At 41.2% G+C, this 24,242-nt stretch overlaps 1 protein-coding gene across 1 annotated transcript in view; it reads left to right on the top strand.

Moving 5' to 3' along the window:
- ttc7a (tetratricopeptide repeat domain 7A) overlaps positions 1-23,956 on the top strand; it is a 70,876-nt gene extending 46,920 nt beyond the window's left edge. The window contains exons 18-21 of the mRNA XM_005936855.2: positions 693-805; positions 1,340-1,474; positions 5,025-5,227; positions 23,664-23,956. Coding sequence (XP_005936917.1) covers positions 693-805; positions 1,340-1,474; positions 5,025-5,227; positions 23,664-23,882 — 670 coding nt within the window. The 3' untranslated portion in view covers positions 23,883-23,956. The remainder of the gene's footprint in view (positions 1-692; positions 806-1,339; positions 1,475-5,024; positions 5,228-23,663) is intronic.
- Positions 23,957-24,242: the final 286 nt, after the last annotated feature.

The following is a 24,242-nucleotide window of genomic DNA, read 5'->3' on the forward strand; positions in this document are numbered from 1 at the left end:
GGCGAGGTCTATCGCAATAGTTTAATTTTTCTATCGAGAAAAATGTATTTCGCAATACATATCGTTATCGTTTTATCGCCCAGCTCTACTACACAGTTAGCTCGCTAGCTCATGTTTCATTGGCTTTTTTCTTTGACCTCTCCTTCTAACTTGATACAGAGAAAAGATGCAGGAGGAAAGAACTGAGGAAGCTAATAAACTTTAATGTGCAATTTTTGAGACTGCATTTATTAAGGAAAAATGTTGTACAAATATGTATTTTTAAAAATGGACAAATACTTTTCAGAACAATGTAATTTAAGCTAGCCTAGCTATTTCAAAATGTTTAAGAATATCTATCTATCTATCTATCTATCTATCTATCTATTATTTAAAATACTGATTTAAGAGTTAACCATTTCCTGACTTATTTTTCCTTTATGCTGCCTTCATGTTAAAAGTGAGTCATTGATGCTTTTTAGCTTTAGCATAACCTTTAGCATAGCAAAATGCTAAAAGCAGAAGGAGGACCTGGCTATCGCACACCTTTGCTTTTCCTTTTCATTATTAGCAAGCGAGCTGTAATACACAAATTATGTGTATTAAAGCCAATTTATTTAAGATGGACTTGATCTTTAATTTCAGTCACAGGTGGAATCTCACGGATAAAAACAAAAACAGTACATGTGAATGTCCTCTCTGATGTGTTACAGCGAGACAGATGACAGCAGCAGTATACCGATGCCTGAGAGGACAGAGGTCAGCCCTAGCGGCAGGAAACCCTCCATCCACCTCACCCTGCCTGACTTCCAGGACACCTCCACTGGTCTGTTCTCTCGCTTGCTCAAATCTTTTAGAAACGACATGTCACTGTGCATATTTGGATTGCAACATGCCGAATTGATTAGTTTAAGTTAAACACATCCTGCTCTCTCTATGGCTTTGGGTAAATAGCAGTGAGAAAGGTGAATTTGTAGGTCAGTCTAAATCCCCCAGCTTTTGACCTATTCTGGATTAAAAGCCCTGTTTGCTTGTCTGCAACCCAGTTCCGGAAACCAGATGTGCTGTTTAAATATCAATGATGTGACTCACACCTGTGTTTAGAGAAGGATCTGCAACCTGCACATTTAGTGTTCAGGGATTCAGGACATTATAGTTACTGGCTTTGAAATATTTTACTTTTTTTTTTCTCTACGGAAGAAAACACAGTTTCTGTCTGCTTCTCATCAATGCTAACATATGCATATTCATTGTTCAGGTTGTAAATCACCACTTTAGTGTTTAGTTGGTTTAATGTGCAAGATGAGGAAACATTTGCAGCACTAACAGCTCCCATTTCTTACCTATGATCCTGCTTCAGGTTCACAAAGTCCTTCGTCAGTTGCACTATCCCGTCTTGAAGCGGCTCTGTCCGAGGTGTCAGACCTCAGCTCTACCCGTCGCCATGGGCCCACCTATATTTGGACCATCCTGGAACGCATTTGGCTGCAGGCTGGTATGAGAGCGCACACTTGAATGAAAATGATATTTCAGGAATTATTGTGGTTGGGATCTTTTGGGATTTGAACCTCTTTTCATCCTCATCTGAGATACAAGGTCAGCCCATATCGTGAAACCATGTTGGGGTCCATGAGCTTTAACTTACTGGTGAACTAAAAATGAAATAAAGACAAAGCTTGCATTAACTTTGCTGGACAAATGAATCAGATTCAATGTTTTATCCTAGTGATCTGAAGCCCAACAGTAAGAAACCATTTTAGTCATCCGGGTTTTTTTTTTCAAATAAAAGCTATGAAGTAGACAACGAGGCCACAGCTCAGCAAAGCATGACAGTGTTTTCATGAGCAGCACCTGTCTGCTAAAACACCATGCTAACACGTTAGCTGATAGATTACCTTGTTCACACTGCTGGTTCAGTATACTGGCATGCTAATGTTTATCAGTAAGCACTAAAGCCAGTCTGTAGCTCATGTAAAAAGATTGCAAAAAGATTGTGACTCGAGTCACTAAAGCCCCTTTTCCATTAGTACCTACTCACCCAATGAGAGTGGTTGTTGTTATAGTAATGTGTCCAAGCGTCCCGTGACGTAATTAGCATGATCCACGAACGCTTAAACAAAGGTGGATGTCGACGCAACAGTATACCTGCTGGTTGGTCTGTAGCTTTTCGTCAGACTCGGGGACCACGGCGTTGTTGGTGGTTTTGATTTCCGTGAAGGAGATGCTCTCATGGCTCACTGAGTGATTCCCCGACCAGCCAATTGTTGGCATGCAGTCTGATGATGTCACATTTTAGTACCTGCTCAGATCGCTTATAACCCCGGCCGAGCAGGTACTATTTTAGTATCTGGTACCAGGTACTGTTATCTAATGGAAAACCCTTAAACCGTAGTGAACCGTGCCGAGTCAATCCGAGTGGGTACTAATGGAAAAGGGGCTTTTAAGCAAAATGAATGACTGAAGCAAATTACTGGTAAACTGTTTGATAGTTATTGAAAACCTAAAACTTACATTGTTGACTTCATGCTGAGGCAAATATTAGGGGACCTTCAAAGTAAGTAGTCTTCATCCTGTGGCAACCATAAAAAATTCTGTGGTAGTCCTTTCAGTGAACTTCGACCAATGTCATAGATCTGCCTCACTTTCTCTAGATGATAATGACAACAGAGAGCAATCACATCCACGTCGAACGTGTGGAGATTTTAGTTCCTTTATGCTACTATGCACTGTAAAAGGAGCATTTGAGTTGTAGTTCACATAATGTAGTGTTATAAATAATTGTCCATGATGCTCTGTTAATTTAGAGCAGCTTGAGGCATAAATCATACAGTGTGTGGCAGTCTAAGAAGTTATCTAAGCACTGTGCGTAGGTCTTTCTGGTGATGTCACAGAGCAGTACCAGTACCTGATACCACAACAGGGCATACTTTTCAAAATAAAACAGGAAGTAACTGGAAATGGCAACTGAGTTAACTCACTCAGACACCAGATGCAAATGTGTCTTTACAGTAATTGCCTCAATAGCTATTGAAACATTCGACTATGTGTCAGTGATGCCCTCACCAAAGAAATCCAGGTAACCCTACAGTAAATACAAATACAATCTCCGCTGGCACCTTTTAATGAATGTGCGATGTTGCAATGAAAGAAAGCTGTGCAGCCTCGCTGTCTTCCAACGCCTTGCTGACCTGTTTATCAGCTCAGATGAGTTTCAGTCGCTCAAGGGAGTGAGACACTGTTTGTGCGTTCGGTTCATTGTGAGCGTGCGTTTTTGTTTCGGGCACAACAGTCACTGAAATTCTCAGAGAATATTAATTTTGCTACATGCGAAACCCTGGAGAACGCAGCATTACAGTATAGCAGATTTTTGGAAGAGAATATCTATTTGCAGGCTTGTTGGTGTTTAAAATGAAATAGCTGAATAGTTGACACTGACGTGTCTCAGTGCTTAAATACATTTGGCCACTGCTCTGTTAAGGAGACAATGCTCAGTTATCCATATTGCTGTTGCCTCCACCCTTCTTCAGCCTGCCTGAGGAAGTTCACATAAAAGAGCAGAGCATGAGCAGGAAATGAAGGCCGAGGATCTGTTGCACTTGGCTTGAGTGGATGAGCCATGAGAGGCAAGAATGGAAATGCACACAGCGAAGATGCCTTTGCTGTATTCGATGCTTTACGACACAAGAGGGGTTGAATGGAGCCAAGCGGTCACGTCCCCCGTGGCTTTGTGTAATCTGAAGGTTATTTTCTATGTGTAACCTCTGAGCCTCTGCTATTCATCTGCTGAGAGCAGTGTGTGTGTGAGAGAAACCAAGGGTGTGGCCCCTGGCTCAAGGCTGGACACCAATCCCCCCCCCTTCATTCTTTCATAGCATTCCTCTTCTCATCGGTCACTTCCTCTTCTTATCTTACATTCTCTTTGGCCTAACAGAAAAACGCACACACACACACGGCTCTTTAAAAGGAATACATTTAGCAGTATGCGAGACTCACATACTTAGCTCTAAACATATAAATATTCTCTGTGCATGCAGGCACTGATCTAACAGTTTTTTCCTATGAGCAGCAGGAGAAAGTCTTACATAATCGCTCACTGAAACCTTTTTCCCCAAAATGAAGCCATGAAAAGGAACCCTGAGGCAGCTGAAAAGGGTTTTTGTTTTTTTTCTTCCATTTTTTTGTTTTCTCATCTCGCAGAGGTAGCATGCGTGCACTAAGTATTTCCCATCTGTGCATCTCTGAGACACAGGTAAACAAACAAAACATCCGCTACCAAACACACACATGGGTTCTCTGCACTCGGGAGCAGACGGCTCTCTCGATGTATTTGCACAACAGCCCTCTCTGTAACACGTGCGCACAATGCTGTCAGTGTTTTAGAGCTGAAGGGTTTCCTTCTCAGGGTTTCTCTGCCTGTTGACCCAATGTCCTCTCACGTAAATGATTGACAGGTCTCGCTGAAGCGTCCGGTCCGCACATTGGTCTGCTCCAGCTGAGGGGGCAGGTCCTGTGGTCAGCTCTTATTTTTGAGGTCTTATTGGAGAGTAAAGTGCTTGTGGGCGTGATTCTGACTTTGTGTGTGTAAACATTTGTGTGTGGGGTTTGTCCTCATCTTCCCAGCAGCAAAGAAAGGAGGCAGGCAGCTTTAATATGTGATGGCCATATTAGGCAACAGCTTCATGACTTTCAGCCACTACATCGCTCCGACTCTCACTTTCATGGTTTGCGTGTGTGTTTGTGTGTGTGTGTGTGTGTGTGTGGTTGTGTGTAGTATTTGAGCACTGCACAGATATTATTTTTACATGATGCTGCTGAACTCACAGCAAAGTTCATCACAGTCACTGTCACAGGGTTACTCAGGGCATTAATACTCTTATTCTCCTCTTTTTCTTTCTCTGGCTCTCCATCTTTGCTTCATCACTTCCTTGCTTTTATTGTTTTCCCTCCTCTGTCATTCTGTCCTTTTTCTTTCCCCCCTCCACCTCTTTTCCTCTCTTGACCTTTTCACCTCCTTTCTTTACTTCTCTCTCCTTGTCATCCTGCAGGAGAGCTGTTCATGGCAGACAGTCGGCTTAAGGAGGCTCAGTTCTGTATAGCCGAGGCCAGTTCGCTCTTCCCCAACTCTCACTCTGTGCTGCTGCAGCGGGGCCGCCTGGCCGAGCTCCGGGGCCACCTGGACGAAGCCAAAGGCCTGTATGACGAGGCCCTGGCCATGCATCCTACAGGAGAACGGATACTGGTGCACACGGTGAGAGACAGCGGATGCTTTAGAGGCTGCAAAATCAAGTTAGAACTTATGTAACGCTCTGCTCTTTCAAGTGTCACACATGCAAACATGGTGTTCAGTATCCTCTCTCACAAACATGCACACAAACACATGATTGGCTACAGTGACATGTTTAAATGCTATAATTGAGTAAATTAAATCAAAACTGATGTAATATGCAAGTGGAACATGTGCAAACACTTATTTGATGTCTGCTAAAAACACACACACACACACATATATTAATGAAATATTTTCAGTACTTTTAGTTGACTGAGCTAAGTTATATAAAAGTGTACTTCATGCGAGATCTTTTACATTTGGACTTGCTGTGGATTAGCTCACACGCTCTGACTCAGACAGTGTAGGGCTGTTTAATGAAGTTAAACGTTTTCTCAAAATTCACCAAGTTAAATTACGTCACAGTTAAATTGCATCAGCTGCCTTCAGCCTTCATAAACACGCCTCCCAAAGAGTAGGAAAAGGCTTTCCTCGCAACAACACCGCAATACGTGTAGATAAAAGTACATTTCAGAGGACTTTTGTCAGTCAGACTAAACCATGTCCCACTGTGGTCACATGTTCTTATATACACAGTAGCAACATGGCAGTGTGCGCACACATTTTTAATTTGATATTTAAACAATTTTTTGAGTTATTATATAGATTTTAATCCATCTGATCAAACAACTAAAGACAGGACTCAAGACACAGATGAATTTGAGCTCTTAGCACTTTTATATTCAGTTACTGTATTAAACTATAACCTATACACTGTATTAACAAAAGTAATCACTCACCCATCCAAATCATTGAATTCTTGTTTTCCAGCCACATCCACTGGCTGACCTCATCAATGTGCTTCTGGGAGAACGGTCAAAAACTTCAATAAAGCCTTCCCAGATTAAGCTGTTATATCACATTTCGACATCATTTTAAACTCTATAGATTATGAATGTGACGTCAGTCAAGCTCATATGTGTGTGAATGCAGACGAGTGAATACTTTTGCCAGTATAGTGTACATAAAATGAAGCGGCTGCGGATTTACTTTAAACCTGCAAACCAGCAGGCGGCGACTGCTCTGAATGCAAAAATGAAGACAGATTCTGTTGTGGTTTCTCACAGGGTGTGATTTGCACATTGCATGAGAGCTGTCTGCCGTGCTGGATGTGGTACAATCACTGGCTGATAGAGAAGAATGTGCATTTGCCCGACTGGTTGGCAGTGGTTCCTAGAGGTTGCTGGCTCTCACTGGGTGAAATCGGATTTAAAGAAGGTGCTCCACCAAAAAAACAAAACAAAAAACCCTACAGTGATTGCTTTGGTTGCTAACAGATTGCTACAGTTGGCTGCGTTTGTCTGAAAAATCTTGCAAACTACTAGGCGAGTCATAGTACAACTTAAAAAAGTGTGGCACAAATCAGAAATGGAGAAGGTTCACTTTCAAAGTAAAAGTTTTGCTCCACAGATACAGTCATGTTTAAGGAGTTTTACTTCTTAAACACGACTGGTGAACAGTCTCCATTTCCTGTTTGTTTTGCACTTTTCACAGTTTCATTAGAGCTCGGAGAGTAGCTGTGTTTGTAGACAAGGACTTTGCTTCCATTCAAACTACAACCACTGCATTATGTTAGCAAGCAAAGCAATAACGAGGATGTTTTCACCAACCCATGCAGGAACACACATTTCTCCCTAGTGACAGATGGTTGCCAGGAGGAACACTTTCCATCTCTATGATTATGTGACTTCCTAGCGACTCCCATCAACCTGCAGCAACCACTTGCAATCATTCAAGGAATTTTCCCCTTGTGATGGGTGCTTGCCACATACTCGTGGACCTGTCTGTACATGTTCTTACTCCCAAAGTGTAACATTTTACGCTAGGTGACAAATCGTCGATATGTTACGCTTCCGGGCACCCAACATGTCCCTATATTACGAGATCGGAAAAATGAGGAAACATGAGAACCATTTGGAATGAATCTACACATGCTTGTTCATTTTACTTAAATCGCTTTGTAAAACACTATCTAACGTCATTAAAGTTCTGGTTAACGTTAGGGATAAGGTTAGGGTCAGGGCTGGAATACATGGCTGGAACGAGTCATTCTACTGGATTTCATCCATAACCAGGCGTGTAGCATAAGAACGCAGAAGGTTTTGCGTTCGCCTCTTGAGTGACAACGGGCTGGTCTGTAGGCCAGTATGACTGGCTTTTTCTTTTCATTTGAGCTTAAATTGTTGATTGTCACACGTCAGAAATGGTGGAAGAGTAACGTCACGTGGTTAGAGGTTATGCATCTGCAAAACCTAAGTAGGAATCTGTGTGAAAGCAGCCCTCAGCTTCATCTATGACCTCAGAACACTTTCCTGACGAGTTTATGGTCTCATAGGCACAGCTTGAAGCTTCACAGCAGGACAGCAAACCAGTGGGTGATGTTGCCTTTATCATAAAGGCTATAATTGTAACAGATGCTTATTAGCTGCTAATATTAGCAATGGTAGCTTCTTTGCTCTTTTAGAAGCAAAACAAATCCCTCATGTTTCAAACGGCTGTAGATTATATTAGCCTCAGAAACTTAGTTGTACTGCAAGTTAATTTGGAATTTTCTTGTTTAACTAAGCGCATTTTTTAAAGTTTGCCATATGCTGCTAATAGTACTTACACTGTTATAAGTATAGTACACTTATACTGCCTCATACTGTTCATACTGTAATCGTGTAGTCTTTCTCTCCTCTGTGGCGTGCTGTACTGTGTCATTGTCAGAACTCTGAGTGGTTCAGTCCTGTTTATCGCGGTGCGTTGCTGTCGTCCTCTGAGACGTGCCAATTTGTTGCAGGCAAACCTGAAATTTCAGAAAATAGAAGCAAACAAATTTCGCTCCATCACCAGCAAATGAAAAATAGCGCTTAAAGACTCACTCTCTCTTTCCTGATCACTCCCCCACATTTCTTTCATCCCAGCAGATCCTCTTTCTCTCTCACTGCCGCACTGTAAAGATCCTCTCTCGCCCACTTCCACCCACTCCCTCGCTTCTCTCTCGCTCTCTCAGTCTGTCTTCCAGATGATCCACAGGATTAACCACAGCTCTTCTGACCTTTGAACTGACTCTGTTGTCACAGTGAACGAACCAGAGAGGGATATTCCTCAAATCCAAGACGCAGCACTCGACACTCACACACACACACTCACACACAATGACTGCGGTCTCCATAGTGACCGGAGATGTGCTGGCTGATATCACTTTAGCCTTCTTGTGACCACATAAGGCTAGTGCTTTTGCTCCTACAGCGCACTTTTGGATGCATGTGCGTGTGTCTGTGTGCGTAGAAGTGCAGTCCCACTGGGTTAGACAGAGGTACGCTTCTCTTCCATATTTGGCCTGTGGGAGAACCAATCCCAGGGGGTGAGAAGTTGAAACAAAGCCAGCTGGCAGCGTCTGTCTCTGGGTCTCTTACAGGACAGATGTGTTCTCAGTCTGAGTGTTTGAGTACGTGTACGCATGTGCATGTGTTTAGGCATGACTGTGTTTGTGTATGCCAGCCTTCCTCCACGGATTTGGAGCACATGTGGACTACTTGGGCTTGCTTTTTTTAAGTAAACTATATGTGTACACTTGGACAGAGGCACACATTGTAATAGGCACAAATTGACCCAAATACAAAAATTCTGCTTGTAGAACACTAAAGTTTATGGACTATACTATGTTAGGCATGCTAATGGAGGCTTGCAGTAAATAACTGCATTCTTGCATTGTTATGGAGCCTGTGGGACAATGTGTGGGACATTTTATTTGGAGCTTTGCCCATATTTGTGACTTGCATCAGCCGGCCAGAAATGAGCCTACAGTTACTCTGTGGTGCTGTGCGGCTCTGCGTTCATCCATTTATTTTTACACAGTATCTGCTGTGGATATTTTGTGTGCCAGTGGCCCATTTTCTGCTGTGCCTTAAGGGGAATTCTTAAGATATTCTTGGTAGATATTCTTACACCTCAGTTATTATTCTGCAAAAGTACCTACTGTACTTTCCATGAATGTCCTTAAGATGTTTTCATGGTAACTATACTTTATAGATGTCACATTTCTGTGGCTCAACAGTTAATGTGATCTGATATTTATTGTGGAAATGCAATTTCATTAGGAGCCTGTTTACAAGTGGTTTCCGTGGGCTTATCATGCGTGCTCAGTGTGTACTGCACTGTCTACATTGCTTTCACTAAAAGATCGGGGGCCTTTCTTAAAGTCATTTAAGCTGCATATAAACTGTAAAAGATACGTTGCTTCCAGATTTAGGAGTGAAGCCAGTGCATAACTACCTTAAACGTGTAATGTTTCTTACATCCAGTAGGGGGAGACTCATCGGATTGCAAGAAGCAGTGTATGTTTAGAAGTCAACAGAAAAACGGCTGCTGACTCGATCTATCCTCTCAGTAAATGCTTCCTTGCTAGTTTCACGTCTTATTTAAAACAACATGATGTTAATTTTGTAAGCTATAGTCTGTTTTTTAAGTTAAAAAGTGTGACAAAGCTCAGAAGCTAGTGTCACCATTCAGCAGTCTTCTTGAAATGCTGCAGGCGTTGTCTGAATAATTTTCATTTCAAAAGTCACTGACATTAAACTGTTAGCTTCAATACAGTTCAGTTTAGTTCAGTTTTATAGATATAAAGCCAAATCACAACAACAGTTGCCCCAAGGGCCTTTACATTTTAAGGTAAAGACCCTACAATAATACAGGGAAAATAATCAGACGACCCTCTGTGAGCGAGCACTTTGGAGACAATGGGAAGGAAAAGCTTTTTTTAAAAAGGAAGAAACCTCCAGCAGAACCAGGAGCAGAGAAAGGTCTAAGTCTCCTAACAGCCTGTGAAGTTTCCACGGTGGGTTCTTGTCCTGCCTAATTGAATCCTACAGCAAGGCTTTGTGAGTCTGATGTTCCATTTGAAATCACATTTCCTCTTCAAGGAATACTTTTGTGAAAAAAAGTTATACTGTTAGATTTAGCTAAGAGCGTCACGCCCAATCCACATGCCTGCGCATTAAACCAGAATTGAAAGGTGATTATGTCTGATTAGCCGAATTATCCAAAAGCCACCAAAGTTTTTCAAAGTTCTAAGACATTTTCTTTGACATGAGTCCTTTATAACACAGAATCGTGTAGATTTTCCACTCTACCCACGTTAGACGGGGAAAAGGAAATGTGAGTAAGAGAAACCCATTACTGGAATCGATGCAGAAGCTCACCAACCCATGCAATGTGGCTACCATCTTCCCTTATTCACCCGCACACTTCTTTACTCACTGCACTTCATGTTAGCATCAACTGTGTCCACATGGTTTCTCTGTAAGAGAGGGAAAGAAACGAAGCCATCAGACGGTGACTCACTGCTCTGGTCAGCTGCTGGTTTTGGAGTATTTTTGGATGGATGGAGGGTGCGGTAGTGAGGGAAACCAGTATATGACTATAGTATGGTGTTTGCAAGTGTGCAAGTGTGTGTGTGTGAGACCGGGATTTTCAGTTTAATTTCTCGATCGCTGCAGTCCACTGGCTACAACTGAGCATGCATTACGTTTGTCTATCATGGGAGTAGCTATTACACATTTGTCTGTTTGTGCTGTTAACCTCATTATGGTAAGCATTTGGTCGACTTGTGCGTATGTGTGGCATGTGCGCGTGTGTGTTTGTGTTCTGACAGTTAGCTGATCCTGAAACATGGCCCAGCCTTGCTTCCGGCGTGGTATGCAATGAATCTGACCCACTCCCATCATCCTCCACATCTCATCTCTCCTGCTCTGTAGTGGAGCCCGCTCTGAGTCAGCCGCACACTTTACTTTCGGCCCTCTCCAACAAACCCATACTCGTACACAGCTTCACATATGCATGCATACTCTCAAGGACGAAGGCTTTGCGCTCAATGAATTAATCGCGTTCCAATTATCAAATCCCCCCCCCCCATGCCTGTCTCACTCGCTCGCACTCTCTCTCCTCTCTGCGTGTGGGAGGGGGTGGTTGTCAGCTGATTAGATAATGCAAATACATTATTTATATCACTTTGCTCGTTCTCGCCGCTTTATGGGATTGCCTAGCAACCAGGGAAATTTATTCTATTGAGCACGACCTCTGATAACCATGGAGAGAGAGGGAGAGAGAGAGACTGACTGTATGTGAGAGAGTGAGAAGATGGGGTGGGTGAGTTGGTGGTGGTGGTGGATGCGGGGAGGGGTGCAAAAAGAAAGACAATTGGGAGTTGGCTGGTGCCTCCGTTGCTATGTATGGCTCATCTGGGCTCACTTATTTTTTCCTTTTTCTTTGACGCCTCTCCTTTTTTTCCCCTTCCCCCCCCTCTCTCTCTGTTCATTGTTCTCAGTTTAGCTCGTTCTTGCTCACTCACACTTCTTTCCTTCCTCTCTTTCTTTCTTTTCCTTACTTCTGAGACTCCAGTATCAACTCTGTCCTTCATTCTTTTCCTCTTTCCAAGTCGGTACGTGTGTTCGTGCAAGTTTGTGCGTCGGTCTTTGTTCCAGTATATATTTATATAGGCGATGTAATGTGCTGTAAGGTGAGAATGTACTTGAAGGAGTCAACCGTAGCCGCACTGTATGTGCTGCTTTTTCCCCAAACAAACACACACAAACATGCCATCCAGGTGCGTGAAGATTTGTGTGGTCATATCACCCCAACAAAAGTGAAAGTAATTAATTAAAATGTTTTAATCTCGGTAGGAGTGTGTGTTATGTACTAAATTCTCCTGGACATCCAAATTAACCAGCGATGCCAAACAGATCAGGATGGGACAGCAGGCCTTTTGTACACTTTGAGGAACACCTCTACCAAAACTTGCTTATTCCCTTTCTGTTTGAGAGCTAGGAACAGGAATTTTACCGCTCAACTACTTGAATGCTGGATATAAAATCACAGCCAGTCGGTATGTAGATTATCATGACACACATGAACCTTTTGGCAACCTTGAGTCAGAATATTTTCTACAGTTCTCAGTTCAAGGAATACTTGTGTGAAATAAGTTATACTGTTAGGTTTAGATAAGAGCATCGGGCCTTTTGACAGTTTCTTAAGTGTCCTGTCAGACACTCAAAGCACAACAGAAAATAGTCCAGCTCAGATGGGTTTGCACTACAGGAAGGTGCCTGGATAGAGGGTGCAGGAAGCACCTCTAGGAGAGTATTGGCGCACTTTTTTGCACAACAGCACAATCTCACATCGAATAGACTGTAGTGAGCTGGGAAGTTAAAGACCATCTTGCGTCCGATCCAACTAGACATTTGCACCTCTGTCAGGTATCGCCGTTGAAAAGTTCCCTAATTATCGCACTGTATGTTGTATTAAAGGTTAAAGTATCTCGAGACAGCCTGGGGTTAAGAACCCACTGTGGAGGTCCTAGTGGGACTAGATACCTTCTAACCCTTTAGTACCCGATGCCTTCAAAATATAAAGAGATATAATGGCTGGCCAGCAGTTGGCAACACAATGTCACCCCCTGTTTTGGACGTTTGAAGCTGTACATGTTCATTCTACGTTGGTTTGCCAAGTGGTGGATGACTCTGAGCAAGCTGATGGGATCTGTATAAAGAGTTTCATATTTCACTGAAGTCATAGTTCTCCACACATCTGGACTCTGCCTTCGGTTCATTTCTCCACGTATTGTTCTTGGTGTTTATTTACTGTTTGTTTGTTTGGTTTTTTTAAGGGTAACATTAAGAGCTCTTGCATACCAGCATTAATATATTTTCTAATGATAGGTGCCCACACTACATTCACCATCTCATCAATCAACATACGTTTCCACAACTCAAAGCTCCTCTTCTGCTTTACTTTTGCTCTATGAAATAAACACTGAAGAATGGCGGTGCGTCTAACAACCTCGAAAAGCTGCTTCAACTTGCCTCCCAAAATACTGAGCTGTCAATGGAAGAAACAGTAAACTTAATATTACTGCTGTCAGCGTTAATCTCGTTAAAATGATATTAACGCCATAACCGCATTATCGCAGCAAATCTCCGTTAGCTCGTTAATGCGGATCGCCGCGTGCGAGGGCTGCACGGCGTCAACGCTTTAGCGCGGTTAGCTCATTAACGCATTAGCGCCATGCAGCCCCATGCACGGGGCGATACGCGTTAACTTGCTAACAGAGATTTTCCGCGTTAATGCAGTTATGGCGTTAACGTCATTTCAACAAGATTAATGCTGACAGCACTACTTAATATTAATCCAATACCAGTCAAAGACACGTCAACATGGCAGAGGTAAATACTAGAGATGGACCGATCCGATATTACGTATCGGTATCGGTCCGATACTGACCTAAATTACTGGATCGGATATCGGAGAAAAATAAAAAATGTAATCCGATCCATTAAATATCACGAAAGCACCTCACAAAACTTGCAACACGCCGTAACTCACCTCAGAACGTTAGCACGTCGGAGCAGTGTGCATCACGTGATAGAGCGGCTGTGGCATGCGGGACCTGTCGGTGGTCTGGATAGCATTTGGAGCTTCGCTAGCAACCCGGCATTTCATCTCCGACAAAGTTATCCCCGAGAGAAGTAAAGCAAGTGTGTAAGTCCATCTCTGAATGTTTGTAAAGCATTCCTGCGTTAAGCTTAACAAGCGACTGCCTCTTCTTGCTGCTACTTCAATCATGAAACTGCTTAATGATCAGCTGATCGGCTTTTCTGTCGCGAGTCCGTCTCTCTTGTTTGTTTTTGGCCCACTTTGCACCAGAAAGAGGAAACCAGCGGCTGAACAACAGCAGCACGTTTAAGCTTGATCAGCTGTTGTTAGAATTTATTTAATATTACTTTCTACACCAGGATCTTTTTCTACGTAGCTGACGGCTGGTAACTGTGCAGGGGCGGATCTAGCAAAGTTTAGCCAGGGGGGCCGATAGGGCATTAACAGGGAAAAGGGGGCACAAAGACATACTTTTCTTTCTTATTCTCATTTAAAATGTCTAGCTTTTAATAAATAATTATCTGAATCTTACACCCAAAGTTTTAATTTGATGTAAAATGAATAGAAGTCAATTACTGTATATAGTGACTATTAAGTCTAATATATATACCCTAGTAAGCTATAGTACTTTTTCCTTTGGGAAGGTACCATCTGTGCAGTCTGCAATTTCTGTTGAAGAAAGATGTTGAATCTATTTAATATTTCTTGAAAAATAATTGATTTCTGTGCATTTTTTTTCACACTGCATCAAATTAAGGTTGATTACGTCGATTAAGCATCATGAGGTGGAGCGTGAGGGGTGGTTCCCTATTTTTTATTTATTTATTTTTGTTGTTGCTGGGAGTTGGAACCCTATTAGTTAGGTTGCTTAATATTTACGCTAAGTACTCTTTAAAATACCAGAATAGGGAGGATGGTGTAGGTTCTAAGTTTATTAGATTGATCAGTATTGCTGAACTATGAAATATTTTTTTTTGCATACAGGTATAACAGAATAGCTTTAGTGTAGTTGTTGTTTTAAACTCGAGTATGAACTTATACAAAATGCAGCAAGATATTTAAAAAACAGTTTTGTTGATTAAAAAACACTATATCGGATTCATATCGGTATCGGCAGATATCCAAATTTATGATATCGGTATCGGACATAAAAAAGTGGTATCGTGCCATCTCTAGTAAATACAATAATCTTGGCTCACTGTGCCCATACCTGCCCGTCCAGACTTGACTGATTAAAAGTTCAAGTAAAGTCTCTCGTCTTGGTTGAATGCGAGGGTATTATGCCATGACTTGTTCGTGTGTAGTTGATGTGTATAGATCAGCAGATGGTTTTGAGTGCTATACCAAACTGTAGGATCGTTTAATTCTCTCTAGATCAGGTCTATATAGCCACTTGTACCTTAACTTCTAATTTCCTGGATTGTCTGGACAGTCACAGCTCTGTAGGCGGCACGGCTGACAACAGCAGATTGCAAATCCAAATTTAGAGTTCATCTGTCTCTCCGCTGTCTCAAAGACGTTAATTTTTTTATTCCTTTTTTTAAAACTGTGAAAATATTCATATGATCATCTTATCCCAAAATGATTTTGTGTTTATGCCCTTTAAGTATGTGACCATTATTCTGCCTCCACAAACCTTTTTAATCTATGTTTGGCTTAAGAGTTAGGCTGCGTTGTATCCAAGTACTTTGTATGCAAACTACGATGACTACGGACAATTGAGGCAGAAAAAGTTTTTGGTAATGAAGAAGTTATCGAATGAATATTATTCTTAATAAATGTCCGGGGAGCCTGCTTAGCTACAGTTGGTATGCTAGAGTATTACAAAGTCCTCTTTTTGTCTTTGTACTGTATGGAATATGAATAATATAATAATGCTGACACCAAAGAACAAGAACTCATTTCCCCAATGCTAATCAATTCTATAATCAAATCTCTGTTGGTTGTGCTTGTTTGCGACATCCAGGAAGCCTTTTTTTTCCCTTCTCTTCAGTCTAGTCGAAGGACGTTCACTTAATTAAATGTTGTTTGTAGTTTGAAGCATTTCAAAAGTTTGCTTAAAAAAATTGGCTTGAAAGACTGATGAAAACACCAGTGCCCACTCGTAGAGTTTGGCTCAGCTCAGTTCGGTTGTGCTTAAACGGCATGAAAAGAAACAAACCTGTGCTGCCAAGCTCACTGAGATCAGCTTTAGGTAAAACTGGAGACAGATGGCTGGGAGTAATTAAAGACCAACTATTAGATACCAGTTTTCTCCACGTAATGCCAGAAACATTTGATGGCAATTGAAATGCTTTTGAATTTGTTTGTTCTCTCTCCCACTCACTCACAATATATTATTTGTACTGGCTGAATTTCTAATCAAATTTGATCCAAAGACAGACACACACACACATGCACACCAATGACACTGGGCAACAATGGCTTAACCGTCAGCATTTTTCACTGTGTTTTCCTCAGACAAGTGGACAGCAGGAGTGTCGGCCCTTTGATTAGTGGATGTCCTGTGTCTGGATTTCTCTTCTTGTAATAATTCAGCAAGAATCTGTCCTCTTCTTCTTTCTCTAAAATTATTTCTCAGTTTAGTAGTTTCATAAACATGCATTTGCTTTCCTTCCAAGGACATTAATTTCAGTCTCATACCTGTGCATTCATTGCCAAAGAAGATGTTGCAAAATGCTTTCTTAAAATCTTGTCTGGTCAGTAGTGAACAGTCACACTGGGGAATATAGTTGTTGGAGACTGCGGTGCAACCAAAACCCCTGCGATCAAGTACAATGGCCATGTGATCTTGTTGGCTTTGTAATGCTTGCTTCAAAGATGGGGACCAGGTTTGTAAATAATTGCAGCCAGTTGGCGTCTTCAAAGCATGTTTGGTGTGTCAAGATGAAGATAAAATATGATGTCAGTCTACTATCAGTCTGCCACCGGTCTGCAATCAAATGAGAGCTGTTACCTGTTTATGATAAAACAGTGATTCACTGTGATAAATTGGCAGAAATTGCATATCTAATCGGTTATGACTTCAGAGATTTAAAACTTAAATTCAGAATTTAAACTTAATTTTAAAACTTCAAAACGAAAAGTGACAGTGATTTAACTTCAAGGTGAAATATGAGATTTGCAAAAAGTCAGAAACCAGCAAAGAGATGCATGACAGCTGAGTTGCACTCATTGTCTCCAATTAACTCAGATTGATGCCAGTGCGTTGACAATTTGTCTAAATGTATGAATGAAATAGCAATTATTTCAAAAATGTGTTTCCAGTCAGTCTGAGTCAGACTGCAATTATTTGGCAACAAGTTACCTCCCATCAAAATACCTGTTCAATTACCTTATTAATCCACAGTGGTCACCATTTGTCATTTATTCCATTGCTGGTCAACCTCTGTGCAGTAAGTTTGTCACTGTAACTGTTTACAATCAGTCACAGAAAGAAAACATTTCAGACACTGATTTTCTTACTTGTCACAGGTGGTTGTTGTTTTTATTCTACTGTGACTGAGACATAACTAACACTGTTGTGAGCCAGATGCTGGTGCTAATCATCTCTTGAGTTTGTGCCAGTCACATTCTGTTTTGTTCTCAAGAAACGTTATCGTTTCCTTCACTAGAAAAAGAGGGGAGCCAACTAATTGCTAATAACTGTCAATTAGCAAGCTCTAGTTTTGATTTGGCCTTCTGGTCCTGGAATCACATCCATGTGCTTTTTTGGATGGCTCAGTATCCTAAGTGTGAATGTTGTTCTTTCCCCTTCTGTGCTCGTCTGTTTTGAAGATAAAGGCTTTACCAGACTTGTTATCAGAACTACCGCTGCAGTAAATATACATTTTACCCCAGAGACCAGAGGTTTCCAGCCGATTGCATTGTTTCTAGGCCTGTTTCGCTACAGCAGTGAGAACACTAATTACTACAGCCTTAGTTAAATGATTGCATGTTCATTTTTTTACTGACAATACATGAATTTAACTGGGCTTACGTTCTTCCTATATATTGTTATTCTGACTTGAGGGGAATTGAAGTTCATATTTCATTTACTCCATGAATGCACTATAAACCATCAGCATAATATGTCCTAAATGTTGAGTGGATGGGGCTCATAATCATTATGATTTTCCTCAAAAAACAACAGCGATGGGATGCAATTGGTCAATTTGCTCAAAAGTGGAAATTCAGCTTCTGGTTTTCACAAGCAAATCCAGCATTATGTTGTGTCTGGATCTTAATGTTGTCACTATATTTATTAATCATATTGACTATTCACCCTAACTACTGTTCCCTGCTGCAGCCAGAGTCGCCACACAGGAGTGTCCTTGGTTTCACAGATAAACTGTCAACAAGCAGCTTAGAAACATACTTCCTCTAAATCGCCTCATACCCCTAAGTTAGACATTTCCCATCTGTTATTCTGAGCTTACCACATTCCACAAGCTGCCCTTTTATCTTACTTAAAGAAGAAAAAACAGTTTTTCAGTGTTTTACAAGAAACACTGAAATTTACTGGAACCCAATGTCTGTCAGTTAAATACAGAAATGGCTTCCTGTAAAACACAGTACTGTATATTAAGTACAGTACGGTTAAGCTGACTGACCTATAAACATAAACTTTTCCATAGTTAACAGCCTAAAAGATATAACTTACAGTGGAAGGCTAAGACTGTTGGTGTGTGTGTTAGTCCAGTAGTCAACTGTTAATACCAAAAAAATGTTGGAACAATGTAGCCAATGTGAGTTTGGAGACAAGGGCACAGATAGTGAGATGTGGAAGCTAGTGACCAAACCAGCAGCAAGGACTGTATCATACATCCCTGCACATGTGTGCACTGATGCACACGTTTGTACACACTTTTACAAGCTTGGAGACCTGTGTGCACATCCTGCATTTCTCCGTACCAACAGTTTTGTTGTTTTTCCATGTATTCCACCCAGCAGAAGTGAGAAAAAGGAGAGCAAAGGAAAGAAGGAAGGCAGAGTGTGCACTCTTATTGAAAGTTGCATCAGAGCCCCTAGACAGCTTTGTGAATTTCAGCCCAATTAATCTCAAGCTTGTGAGCAGAGACTGCATAACAAGACTCGTCTGTCTGACCTCAGGCCATCTCAGAGTATGTGTGTTTGTGTGTGTGTTTGTGTGTGTGCCTGTGTGTGTGTGTAACAGATAGAGTAAGTCAAGGGATGATTGTGCAAGACTCGTTCCCTGTTGTCACCTTGAGTATGCATGTGACACTGGAGCTTGTGTGCGCGCCTTTAGACGATGCTTATATGTGAGGCAGATTTGACTCTGTGCAGTTGGTCAGTTGCATGAGGTTGTGTTGTGTCAGACTCCCCATGGAGCTGTGCTACAAAACGACAAAACCTAAGCAGTGGTATGATCTTTAACATGGTGACAACAGTTATCATCCACAATGTTCTTCTCTTTTGCACATACATTTTTTAAATATATGCACATCAGTGGTAATGATCTTACAGATTACCAAAAATGCCAGCTATAGCTCATTCTTTCCTCTCCTCAGCTTTTTGTAAAGGAAAACCGTGGATTGTTTATGAACATACTGTATACATAGTATATAGAGTATGTTCATGAAGTGCAAAACCAGTGGGTGCAAGCATACCTACCACACTTCCTGGTCTAGCCTCAGGTAATAGTCACCCCCCACTACAAATGAGCTTTTTGGGAAAATAACGTTCTGTACAGGACCATACCAATGTCTTTGAATGTTCCGGACAATTTAGTACCATCTGTGTAAACTTAAAAATTTGCCAAAGTTTGGAACTTGTGAAGCTTAAAGAGTTTTTCCTTATTATTGTTATATTTCCTTATTTTTACATAACGACATGACCGCCCAGTATTAAATAATAGGGATTATTCTCAACAGTGAATCATGCAAAGCTACTGTAGTAGAGTCCAAAAATCGTGGAGCTGTAAATAAGCAAAAAAGGGACATTTAAGATGACTAATGACAGCGATTGCCAGTAATGGCCATAACATTGTTCTGAATACATGAAACAGTGAATCTGATATAAGCTGGTCTCTGTGTTTTTGGTAAAAAGTCTTTTGTTAAGGCTTTGATAATATTAGTAATGAGTAAAACTTACAAGAGACCAGTGGAGGATGCATTTACCAGTGGTTTCACTTGGAGTGCACAGCTTCTTGTGTGTAGTGAGACGTAAGCATGACTAACATCAGTGGTATGTGGCTTGACCTCGATTTTTAAAAAGTATGTTAAATATATTTACAAAATAAAAACTACAGCTGAATTGAAAGACTTGAAAACTGTGTGACAGGGTTAACCATCAGTGTGTACAGGTGGATTAAAACGATTACTGAAAAATGAAAGTGGTGTATTAACAAAACAGCTGGTTTGATCTTGTACATTCAGTCAAGCAAGTGATTTATGTTAATGTTAAAGTGTTGGTGGAGTCTTTTGGCCTAGGTAGATAGTAAGAACAAACTTATCTGTTACATTCATAAATCACAGAGGTTTCCACACAATGGCCAGACGGTAACTGATCTCGACAGTGAAAGCAGAGCTAACAGCAGCTTGTCTAGCATGCTCGTCTCACATCAGTTTCCTGCCAAAAACCAGACGTTTATCCACGTTGTGCATGTGCAAACAACCAGAAAAGGCTGCCGGTCTCCTTTTATTGGGACCTGGATACGGCCTGTGGGTGAGACCATTGTGAAACGGAGTTAAATTTTGCTTCCAGAGACAATAGGCAACAAGATAGTAGTTATTTCAAGGATGGATGCAGACCACTCTTTAACATGAAAGGAGAAAGATTCATTTTACAATGGCAAATTTTAATGGTCTGTTATGAGCTCTCATGGGATGCCACTGGCTAACAGTGGTGGTAAACAAATACTCCTAGTGTGACATGCTAGCTGCATTGTAAACCTTTATCTTTCCCTGTAACCTTTTACCTACAAAATCTATCACATATGCATTCAGACAATTTGCAGTTTTTATAAGGCACCATTTAGCGTGGGAGATGATTAGCAAAATCATACTTGGTAGAGCAATGTCATTATAGTGGTAATACTTAATAACTCATGAATTAAACCTTTTCAGGTAACTTTCACATCAGTCAGGACACTTTTTTTTTTTAATGCTGCTTAAGGGGAAAACTTACAATTTTTGTCTAATAGTTATTGTAGTGGTGGAGATGAGTGTCCTTCAAAGGGTGGCTGGGCTATCACTTAGAGATAGGGTGAGGAGCTCGGTCCTTTAAGAGCCGCTGCACCTCCACATCAAAAGGAGCCAGCCGACTAGGATGAGTAGGATGTCTACTGGATGCCTCCTAGGCGAGGTGTTCTGAGCATGTCCTACCAGGAGGAAGCCCCAAGGCAGACCCATGACTTGCTGGAGAAAATATACCTCTCAACTGGCTTGGGAACGACTCAGTATTCCCCTGGATTAATTGGAAGCGGTAGCTGGGGTGAATAAAATGTCTGCGTCCAAATGGAGATAAGCGGTAGAGTATGGCTGGATAGAGTTACACAGCATTCTGGGAACATGTGACTGTTGTTATAATAATAAAGAGGTTAAAATGAGTCCGCAATAATTCTGAGATTTCTCACAGACTTCGATTATCGGTGTTGGGCATGCATTTGTGCTAAAAAAAAAAAGGTACACAGATGCTAAACAATACAGTTTTTATTATTTCCGTCTGAAAATATATTAATTGATAATTATGTTATGACAAACCCAAACCCAGTAAAACACAGTTAAGTCATTCAAAAAGTGACAGTCTGCGTTGGCAAATCATCTGCAGGAAGAGCAAGTAACTGGCATCTACTTAAAGGATCCCTTCAGGCCGTCTCTCTCGCTAACCCTAAACCCCCTATCAGTTTTCATCAGCGTATGTGTGCGCTTGTGCACGTGTTACTGTGTGCACACTAACATACTGCATCATCTTTCTGCAGAAGGTCGCTCCTAATCTCATCATTTGTGGATTTTCTCCCTTCAGCTGTACAATCCCAGCTGAATACAACTCTTGTTTCCGTTTTTGTTTTTTGTCATCCTGACTCGACTGCAGGACAGCAGGCATTCTAATCCAAGATTTGGGTTTTTAGCAAAAAGTCACCATCTGCTAGCTTGATCTTATCATGCCATAAAGCGTTTTGATGGTAGACATTTAGAGTAAAAACATAATATGAGCAACTAGGTACTAAAATTAAATGTAAAATCTCCATTCTGTGAAGATTAGAGTATGCCAAAGGTCAGCTTTTATCCTCCAACTTTTTGAAAGTGATTATTATTCAGTTTTAACGTGTCAAACCCAGCTATCTTAAAATAAAAATGTAAATAAGTTTACTCGTTAGCAATGTTCCCTCTAAGCTGCTCACGTGCGCAATTGCGCACTGTTGGCACGGTCTCTGCGCACAGAAAATCTGCGTTGTGCACAAAAAAAAACTAACCTGAAATGAAATTAAAATTAATACTTCAACAATCATGTTTTGCAGTGTTAGTCAGTAAGTGACTGGCTGCTCCCATATGGGATTAGAACAATGCCACCTTATCCCATAGTTCAGCCGATGCGTATATACGCAGCCAATCAACGTCATTGACAGGCTATGACAGCGTCCTTATGTGCCGACACCGGTGTTTTAGTTAGCAAAGCGGCGTGGCTGATGTGGAGTGAAGCCACGTTAATGACAACGTGTACAACCATTGGAGATGTGAGCAGGACAGACGGAACAACTGACGGAAAAAGTGTGGACTTTATACCAGTTTTTAAATTGTGTTGATAGGCCACGTAAAACCAAGTTGTGATAAAAATATCTGCAATGTTTGGTTTTCTTCCTGAATACTGTCGTTGTTTATATTTACTGCGGGAAGAAACGGTAAAAACGGCGTTTTATAAGCAAAAAGGCCTGTGAGCAAAAACAAACCCCACCCCCTTTCCTATTGGTCCAAAAAAGTAACATGTCGACCAATCAAAAAATGGTATGGCAACGTGGCATCTTGTTGTTAAGAAACGGGGGGAAGTTTTAGGAGTGACGGCGGTGTTTTGAGATGTGAGAGATTTGAGACGTTTAGCATAAATCTTGTGTAGTTAGTGTGTAGTTAGTGTGTAGTTAGTGTGTAGTGTAGTCAATAGTTCTGTTGTGTGTGTCAGAACAATGAAGCGACTGCTGAGTGTTACAGGTGTTACAGCAGTGATACATCTCCAGCTGTCAGGCCTGCAGGTATCAGGCTGTTGTTCTCCTTCATCTCATAGTGGACAGAAATTATGTTTTGGAGTGGCACAAATAATTTGTGTGGCATCAGATTTGATGCAGAACAGCTGATTGTTCTGTAAATAGTTTGAAATGTTTATTTAAAAAAAACGCCTTGGCTGCATTTAAAAAAAATAGCTGCAAAAACTTTGTTGTTTGCCAAACTGAGTTACTTTTTTGAAGAAGTAACTATATAATTAATTGCCCAACATTGGTCATCATATACTGTATTTTGCAGACAGAGAGTTACAGACTCTCTCCCAGACCACAGACTCAGACTCATAATACAAGTCAGAGCTTTATAAAAAAAAATTATAAAAAAAAGTAAGTTGTGTTTTTACTTCCAATAGTGTTAACATACTACACAGTTCATGAACAAGATTTATTTATTAATTTTTATTGTAAGTGGGCTAAAGCAGTTAATTAAAAGTAGTCTAACATAAATGTGAGTGCACACGTCTGATGTCGCTCACATTGGTCAAAGGGATCGCTCAGGGAGTTTGTGTGTTCGCTCAGACACGTGAAAAATTAGAGGGAACATTGCTCGTTAGTTACTTTTTTCCCCAAAGGTTTTAGAAAAATCCAGTTTTTGTTTTCTAAGCAGGACACTTCTTTCTGTGCATAGAGAGTTTTAAGGTTTTGAAAAGAACTTATGAAGTGTGACATTGATGCACGTAAATGTAAAACAATTTTTTCCTGCACCTCTCCATCATTCTGTTCATTTAGGGCCGTCTGCTGGTGAAAACTGGGCGTGTCCACCTAGGCGAGAAGGTTCTGCGTGATGCGGTTCAGATCCACAGCACCTCCCACGAAGCGTGGAGTGGACTGGGTGAAGCTCTTCAGTCTCGGGATTGCAACCAGGCCCCCGACTGCTTCTTGACAGCCCTGGAGTTGGAGGCCTCCAGTCCCGTCCGTCCCTTCACTGTCATCCCCAGAGAGCTCTGAGATGACGGCCTTGCAGTGGCATGGAGGTTTGGGTTGGGGTGAAGATTTTGGCTAAAATCTAATGATGAGCTGACGAAAAGACTAGAAACATGAGCTTTAAATCAAAAGTTAGTTTTGGGTATTGGGTCTGTTTTCTTGCTGTTGGGGAGATGAACAGACTGGTATCACTCATGTATTTACAATATTTGAAGACAAAATAAAATAAAATAGTATCTATTTCCCCAACTAGTTGGCAAGTGGTTGCTGTAAGTGGCTGGTGGTTGCAAGCATCTAATTTGTTTCAAAGAGGTAAATTATGCAGCATGGAAGACCTTGATTTGACTGATTTGGTTGCCACAGTCAGGTTTGTAGTTTGAAAAC

Source organism: Haplochromis burtoni, unplaced genomic scaffold (genome assembly GCF_018398535.1).
Source record: "Haplochromis burtoni strain Fernald_Lab_line unplaced genomic scaffold, NCSU_Asbu1 Contig_215, whole genome shotgun sequence".
Classification (NCBI taxonomy): domain Eukaryota; kingdom Metazoa; phylum Chordata; class Actinopteri; order Cichliformes; family Cichlidae; genus Haplochromis; species Haplochromis burtoni.